Source organism: Solenopsis invicta, chromosome 2, assembly GCF_016802725.1.
Source record: "Solenopsis invicta isolate M01_SB chromosome 2, UNIL_Sinv_3.0, whole genome shotgun sequence".
Lineage (NCBI taxonomy): Eukaryota > Metazoa > Arthropoda > Insecta > Hymenoptera > Formicidae > Solenopsis > Solenopsis invicta.
Genome location: NC_052665.1, coordinates 14,449,863 through 14,458,839, shown reverse-complemented (window position 1 = coordinate 14,458,839; position 8,977 = coordinate 14,449,863). Strand labels below are relative to the sequence as shown.

At 40.5% G+C, this 8,977-nt stretch overlaps 1 protein-coding gene across 7 annotated transcripts in view; it reads right to left on the bottom strand.

Annotated features, from left to right (window-relative positions):
* Nucleotides 1-3,017: 3,017 nt before the first annotated feature.
* LOC105197401 (amyloid beta A4 precursor protein-binding family B member 1-interacting protein) overlaps nt 3,018-8,977 on the bottom strand; it is a 129,149-nt gene continuing 123,189 nt past the window's right edge. For all 7 annotated transcript variants that reach the window (XM_011163724.3, XM_039446158.1, XM_039446159.1 and 4 more), the window contains one exon: nt 3,018-8,911. In XM_011163724.3, the coding sequence (XP_011162026.1) occupies nt 7,538-8,911 (1,374 nt within the window). In that variant the 3' untranslated portion in view covers nt 3,018-7,537. The remainder of the gene's footprint in view (nt 8,912-8,977) is intronic.

The window sequence follows — 8,977 nt, the reverse complement described above, 5'->3', positions numbered from 1 at the left end:
CGGGAGCATCGCTGTGTGCCCGTATTCATTCGCGGACATCGTTTATTTATAGCGATCAGCGAAGAAAAAAAGTTGTTACTTTTATGATAAAACGTTATCGTTGTGCCATATCTTATCTTTGTACGCGATAAAGTTTGAAATTGCATTTCCTCGAGTCTGCCGAGTCTCTGCGGTTTACTCGTTCAAAGCTCGTTTAAAGCTCCTAGATTACAACCCTTAATTGCGCCGTAATACTTTTATATTAATATCGGATTCCGCGCTGGCAATTTGATAGACCGTAATAATATTTTATTAACGCAATTTTATATCGCGCCGCGCCGAAGTTACGGCCCTCGAAAACGCGGACGCGGTGACGCAACGAGGCGCGAGGAAGGAGGGAAACACATTTTATGCGCGCACGTGGGACACTTTTGCAGAATTTGGAAAGCAAGGAAGACGGAAATTTCGGAGGGAGCACACTCGACATCGGGCGAGAGTGTAACAGCCTCCCTCGTCCCTCCCTCCCTCCCTCCCTCGCTCGCCAATACCGGCGCGCGTAAACGCTCGAGGGTCGCGCGCATGACGTAAACGCAAAGGAGAACGCAGGACTGCCGTAAGTCGTAAAAAGAATCCCATAAAACGGTACCCCCCCCCCTCCCCCTCCCCCAGCAATTTCGTATATTTACGTCAATCTTCCTTATGTTACGAAGTAGCACACCAAACGTAATACGTACGATCGCCATAACTTCGCGGAAGAGCCGCCCCACTTGCTGCGAATAATTGTCTCCAGCGATTATTGCTTACAATATTGTACACCGAGTCCCCTATAGGTCACGGATTGGCGAGGCATTACCGATAATACTCTTGCCGACCACACTCTTGAGTTGAGAAGCATTTGGACACGAAATGTTTGACACGTGACACATTTGTAAGCGAGATGAGGCACGTAATCGTATCGATAATCCAGAGTCGAGATGATTGATGCGCTACGGTTTAACAGCAAGATGTCTACCGTGTATAACAACTTCTATGTAATTTATGAAATGATTCAGCGTATCCATGCAGATGTTCCTCGTCTTTCATTCAATCGTGCGACATTGAATTATTTCTATCAAAACTGATTCAGTGGTGGGACGCGTTGCGAGAAAAAGGTCAGATTGCTGAAGAAAACATCAGATGCGATTTACAAGCTTCCTTGTTTTCGTGACTCGTTTGTGAATCAATCTAACAATGAAAGTTCATATAGCTAGCTTAAATTCAGTTAGAAAACGTATTTGAAGTTATATTGTAGATTTATTATGCTTGATACGATATTCTTTTTCTCTCATAAAAATAAATATATGTACACTAGAGCCTCCCATATCCGAAGTTTCATTATTCGAATACTTAATATCCGAACGTTTTACTATCCGAATGTTTTAATTAACATGTTGTGAAATTAATTTTGTTTTTTTTACGTAAAGAATTTTAGTTTTTTTTTTTTAATATATGCATTTATGAAATATTTGAATATATGAAACTTTAATTTTTAACAAAAAGGACGTATATATTCAATATATCTTTTTTTGTTAAAAATTTAAGTTTCTGTTTGAATAAATGAAATTTAATATAAAAATACGTTTATTCTATTATCCGAAAATTCCGTTTTCCGCACAATTTTGTCTCCCTATTATTTCAGATATGGGAGGCTCTACTCTACTGTATGTAATTTTTTTATCCAAAATAGCAAAGTAAGGTATGATTAAGAGTAACAGTAGCATTCAAAATGAAAGCCGAAAATCAAAGCGGAAGTGTAACTTTAATTTCGTGTATTGAGCGTCCAGTGACCAGTCATCTTTTTTTTAGTAGCAACTTCATCCGGTTACGTATGCAGCAATGAGTATCCCATTTATGCGAATGAAATATTCCATCTGCTAATCGATTTTTCTACGAACCGACGTCAAGTGATTCAACATGGTCGCCCTTATCACGAACTTTTATCGGGCCAACTTAATTGCTAGCCGGTCGCGACAAAGAATCACTAACAAAGAACGCGACAGATGAATTATGAATCATGCTTGCTGACGCGAGGGCTATCGTTAATGTATTAGAATAAAAAAGAAAAGAGAGAGAGAGAGAGAGAGAGAAGGAGAGAATGTATCTGAGCGAATATTTGAGCCAGCAGCCACGGCTTTACGGTGAACCTTGGCTTACGCGGCGAGAAAAGCTGGAAAATTCAATACCGCGCAAGTTTATGTGTATCTACGAGCACGTCCCTCACACACGGCTTGAGAATATTAAAAACGAGGGCTTTTTATTAAGGCGCTTTTATGACCGGAAGCGTGCACCTTTTTGCCACTTATGTGCCCGCCGGCAGAAGGGTAAGCACTCGGTTTGAAATTCTAAAGGAGAAAAGGGAGGAAAGAGAGAAAGAAAACAATCATGTTAAAAGAGTTGGTGCGAAAGACGAAGAAGAGTGCAAAATATGTAAACAATAATAATTATAAATAAAGTATGATAGAAAACTTATAAAACTAGAAAAGCAATATTATCTCTTAACAGTTATTTGTTATTTTATAGCGCAATAAAAATATGATTTTTAAAATATAACCAGAGTTGAAAAAATCATATTATAATTTTTAAAGATATAAATATTTTTAACATTTTATTATATAGTAATAAAAGCATGATGTCTTTATTACTTTATTACTTTATGACCAACGGTTAATATTACCGATGGTTAATAAAATCTGAAGATATTTTGAATATTAAATTATATAAACATATAAAACAATAAATAAATTTTCTCTCTCATACATAATGTTATAAAAAAAAATTATAACGAAACATTAAAACTTTTATAAAAAAATATTTCTACGAAATCTTCATTCACTGTCGGTAATGGGAAACGCGCAGAATCTTTATTTATAATTTCTATATTGTAAAAATGTAAAAAATTTTAAGTTGCTCTTAAGAATAGAGATCGCACTTAAAACACAAAATTTCTGTAATGAAAGCGACGGATGCGGCAAAGGGAGAAAAAAGATGGTCATCGACCATTGAAATATACCAAAAATTTATTTACATAAAAACATGAATATAATACCTATAATATTTCAACTGCTGCGCATTTCTTTGTTCGCTCGGTACGCGTTATACCTAAACAACTGGCGTCGGGTCACGAAATAATGTCAGTATTGTCACAATTTTTTTTAAACACACCTGCACAAAGTGTATCCGAAACAACCTGCGATACGACCTAAAGTCTAACTGTTAAGCTACATCGAATCGATCTGACAGCGATGCGAACGCAGCGTCCGAGGTCCCTCGTCCTCGCGATAAATGACCGAAGCGATCTTCTCGAGCCGAAACAATTAAATCAAACGAAACACAGTGAAGCCCCATCTTCGCAAGATTCGTATTTCTTTCAAAGTCTTCGAAGGCTTGCTTTCGTTTCATCTTCACTTCACTTCTCGCAAACAGTGTAAACACGTTTGTATCATTGTTCAGCCGCGCGACATCACCGACAATAATTTCTTCTCGTGATACCATTCGTTACAATATGTACAGAAATATACGAACAACTTAAAGTATTTATTGAAAACAGGGCCGGCTCAAAACGCTCCCTCCTATTCTTATACAAATGTTTTTTAATGCGAGAAAAAATACATTTTTTTCATTAGCATAAACCAACTCATGAAAATTGTTACAGTGAAGGAAAACGCATTTCGCTTGATTTCGTAAACTTCTATAATTGATTAATCTTCTATAAGCCGACCCTTTAAATACAATAATCAAAATATTATAATTTTTCTGTTAGTAACCGATATAATCATTGCTGTGCCTTCGTCCCCTACAAGTTCCACTTGCCGATTGCACTAATCTTAACACGAAAGCTTCAATCAAATTATTGTTCGCTGGAAGTGGACGGTCGATTAACTCATCCATCCCATGAAAATTAAGCGACGGGCAGTACGCGTACATCGAATACTAAGCTACCTACACAGATTGCCTGGAGTGTTCAGCTCGGCGAAAGTTCCTTAAGGAATATAGATACAAAAGAAGTTTTCATCTCGGCACGCGCCAGCATTCCCAACGAGTCCCGTACCAGTCCCTCTTTCAGTTTACTTGGAATAGTCGGCGACGTGATCGCGCAACGAATTCGTGGAAACTTATTTAACGTAAAGAAAAATACAAAATTACATCAGAATATTAAATAAAAAAATTATTGCAGCGCTAGTAAAGAAACGAGTTCATCTCAAATCAGGATGGAAATAAAATTACATTTAAAAAAAAGACAAAATGAAAACGAAATATAAAATCCTGATAAATATAAAATTGACCGTCGAAATGTTTTCGATAAATTTGAAGAATGAGATTTCGCGGGTCGCATTTGAAGCGTGGAGACACTGGTAATCGTACTCGCGGGAAGTATATTTTAGAAATCCGTATGAAAAAGTCTCTGTAATTAATCTCTGTAAAGTCGATATATTAGTCTCAAAAATGTATTTATATTATTGGTTCAGTTTGATTAAACCGCGCGTAAGGCGGGGATATAGTTAAATCGACATCAACGGTTCCACTTTAAGTTAGTCTTTAGCTATTATTATTAAGTAATTCGATTGTGTATAACAATACAGATTCGTGCTCGCTTATGGCGCTCGCTCGAGAGAGCACGTTCCGGTGCGAGATCGTGCGGATCTCCTTGAAAATTGGGAAAATTTTCGCGCACAGGCACGGCGTGAAAATCGTAAAAATTGTACGGTGGCGCATTAAAAAACGACGCGAATTCTTTATAAAATTGGTAAATGCTCACGCACAGACACACACGGCATTTTCTTCCTTTTTGTTTTTTAGTAAATTGGAAAAATTCTCGCGCGCAGGCACGGCGTGAATATTCTTTTTAGAAAATTAGAAACGTGAGTGATGATGAATTAAAAGTGACTACCCAAGGCGGGTCGACAAGTCACTTGCAATAGTATCCCGCACACACGCAACATGGATTTTAGAAAGATGGAGAGACTATTGTAACTATGATCTTCTTGGACAGTTGGAAATATCGAAGAGTTAAAAATTGGAAATGATTGATCGGCTCGAAAACTTTGGTCAACAAACTATAATACTCGTAATGCTGAGCCTTGTAGTTTTCTACCCATATATTCGCGTACAACTACGGCGAAATATTTCTGTATCAAAATTTGTGGTCTTACAAAATACTTTCTACGGGTTGAATATCGCACGAACGCGCTTTCTCGAGTGGCTACAGATTTCGTATATAAAAATTTGACGATACACATGCTCCGTAAATCCGAAGAGTCGTTAACTTTCACATGTAAGTCATGCAAATGCGATACAAATCGAGATATAAAACTACATCAGCTACGCGACCTTGAAAAGGCTCGGCTAGTCGTTGCTGAAGATTCCATTGATGATCACAAACGGGAAGCTACGCACAATATTGTTCCTCGTCATTGGCTAGCGCGACGATCTTCGCGATCGCTCGACGCATATTTCGCTTTTCTCTCCTCTGGTCGGCGATGTGAGATGACCGCACGTATCTGGATCGCATTTTTTTTTTTGGTCTAATTCTAGAAATTGGATACTTGAAATAAGAGGAGTTAAGCAAATCGCCAAGATAAACGGGTATACGTATAACTAGCACATTCGTGCGTTTCTCTCGACAGCTTCATTTAAAGTATCCAAAAAATTTGTTATTATCTATCTAGTCTCCAGAGTTTAGCCGGTACATCGGAGACTCGACGAGAATTTCGACATTATTCTCATTTGATCCGCTTGGTTTTCAGAATGACGTCGTCAGTCTGAATTTCCCTCCGTTATCGAACGAAAAAGAAACGGAAAATGGCATAAACGAGATCTCGCGTCCTCGTTTTACGAGGCGTCACGCGCAGTTTGCTTCGACAACGAGCGAGAAAAGTTATCGTCACATAGTTCGATCGAGCACAGTCGATGAACGTACAAACAACGGACAACCGTAAATCCCGTCATCGTGAAGCGCGTTTCGATTGTATAATACAACTACACATATAGCATCCAAGTCGATATAGCGATGTAAACGCGCGTATATACTCAGTTTATATACATATATACCTATGCACAAGGATGTGATCGCAAAGGACCCTCTAGTCGCATAGAAGACGTCCGACAATGTTAATCTTCTTTGAAACCGTTGAAACAACACTTGTGCTGCGAAAAGGGTCACTTCCAGTTCGAGCTGAGATCAATTTTGCTTCGCGACTTTCTCGAGCGCTGCGGTTTATACGTTACAGAATATGCATTTCTTTCGTTATCATACTCTTTAGGAATACAGTCCGAATCATCAAGCTTTTTATTTCGAAAAATTCAAGAAGTAAGCGAAAACTCGAGATGAAAAATATATAATGTATTTATATATATATTACATTCTTATATTCTCATTTTTATTATTAAAGTATATTATTGTAAAATATTTTTGCGATACTTTTGAAGCAATATTTTTTTTTAAGCAAATGCCAAATGAATCTTGTTTTTTTTTTTTATTATTAAAAGTCGGTTTTGCAAAATTATTAAAAATTATATTCGAACATGATTATTATTTGACCGATTGATTATTTCTTCGAATCAAACTTGAGAATACTTCAACAGATTATTTGCACATATATATATTTTTATTTTATATTATTTATCACATCCAAGTATATTTGAGAAAATCGCAGACGAGGCAGTTAGCGGTTATAAAATTTGCGCGCAAGCAGAACTCTCGATTCTGCATAAAATTGTTAATTAGTCCCTACATTCTGCCTAAAAAAAATCGTGCGTTTTGTTGCGTCGCGTTGCTTCTCATCGCCTCCTTTTCTTCCTCACGCGATCTTCAAATCGCGGAAGAGCTTGGGTATGGTGCTTAAGATTTATATCACATCCTTCGTATGTGCGGCAGTGTTCCTTATGTTGATCGGCCATAACGCCATCGAATCTCTGTCGCGGGCTCGAATTCAATTTAGTTCGTTGCTCGATTCAAAAGAGCGTTTACGTTAGTTATCTTCCTGTTCGTATTCAGCTCCAAACGGCTATTGCGTTACGCAGGTCAAGAACTTCCGGTGAGGACGGTTCGTCAACATTTATGCTCTTGCACATGTAATTTGTCATGATAACCTCGTTTTTCGTAATTTCATTGTTGGTATTTTGAACGATTCCTTCTCATTGAACGTAGATAGGATTCTACGTTAATCTAGTTTTTTTCCAAAACTAAAGAGAACCATCCAGAATATATTTTCTTTTTAATTTCCATGTGCGCACATCCAATTCTTTTCTTTCAACTTCTCATTTGATTCTCAAGATCCAGCACAGAGTCCGGTAACAAAACTATATAAGTTTACCGGAAAAACATTTCTTTTCTCCCATTGATGACAGGGCTTCTCCCTAACAAGCTGGAGCGATGGACTCGATGTATCCGACATCCTGGAACAGTGACGAATCGTCGCGTCGATGGAACCGTCCTCTGTCTCCGTTCTCACTCTTTCCACCAACCGCAGAGACAGCAGTACCATCGCCTCTCGGGATGGGGCTGGATTATCTGCTATTGTCAGTGCATTGCTCTGGTGGTGGTGAGATGCGTAGTCTCGGCCCTCTTGGGCGGTGGTGGTGGCGGTCGTCTCTTTCCAGCAATCGCATTGACGATATTCATGCTACGATTCTCATCGGCGAACCTCACCGTCGTTTGCCTGGCTGGGCTAGATGCATACTCGACCGGCCCATTAGGATCCGTCGCGTATACATTTTCGTACAAGTTATCTGCGCCATAGTGTTCCTGTACCCAATTGGACACATTGGTCTCCCTATAATCAGCCACAGCGGGCGGCGGGTCTCGGAATCCGAGCACTTCGTGCGGCGTTGTCGTCGAGTCTAGCTTGCATTTCTGTGCAACCTGCCACTTCTTCCTCATCACTCTCTGGAGATCCTTGAGGAAATCACCCGGCGGCGCTTGATCAGATGCCGCTAATTTCTTTGGCGATGTAAGCCTAGTGCTGTCAGACCTTCTAGGTGGCGTCGGCTTTCGTTGCGGCAACGCGGGACTACCAGGTTCCTGTTGAGGCGGTAGATTGAATGAGATCTTTTTGCCAGTTCCGGTTTTTGACTTGGGCGACGTCGGTGGTTCTTGGATAGTCACTCGTCGTTGCGGCTGCGGACTGGAAGCGGCCTTCAACTCGGCCAGATAAGGCGGCGCTGCATAGTGACCAGTTCCTTGTTTCATAGCGCTACGTCGGACGGTGTCCATATTAGGATTCGGCCTGATCGGTTGAATCGTGTTATGGTGACCGGTCTGATATATCGATTCAACTTTGGAATTCTGCCGGCATGGGAGGCTCTGGGAATTGGTGAGTGGCGGCTGAGTGCCGTAAGCCGGTGGCGGTACGAAGGGCGGTGGCGATGTGAAATTAGGCGAGGTCGGAGTATAGGTCGGCGTGCTCGCCGTCGATCCTGGATAGGAACTGTGCGGAGAGGATACGGAATTGGCGGTGTTGTTCATATTATGAACGTTTGAAGATGCGTTTGAATTGTAATTCTGGATCGAGTTGCTGTTCAACGCAATACTATTTGTGTACATTTGATTAGATTGCGACCTGGGATTGGGAGTATGCGTGGGAGTGCTCTCAGGAGTTACAGAATTTGTAGGGGTGGACTGCTTAGGTCTAGCGCGACGTATCGTTCCGGTTTCGCCGACAAGCGGACTGGGTGGAGGCGGCAGAGATGCGAGACTCAACGAGGAGCCAGTGAGCTCCGGAGTGTTGCAAACCGGAAGTTCACCGGGCGCCGGTGGCGGTGGCAAAGAGTCCAGCGAGAGATTCGATCGGAACATTTCGGGTGGTGGTGGTGGAAGCGGCTCGCTGTCAGACTCGATTTCTTCAGCGACTCTCGAAGGCGACGGTGGTGGTGGCAGCGAGGTAATCGAATCCATCTGTACGACATACATTCATGTGATTACATTTGTTATTACGTATCGGGAAAACCTTAAATTCGTTCA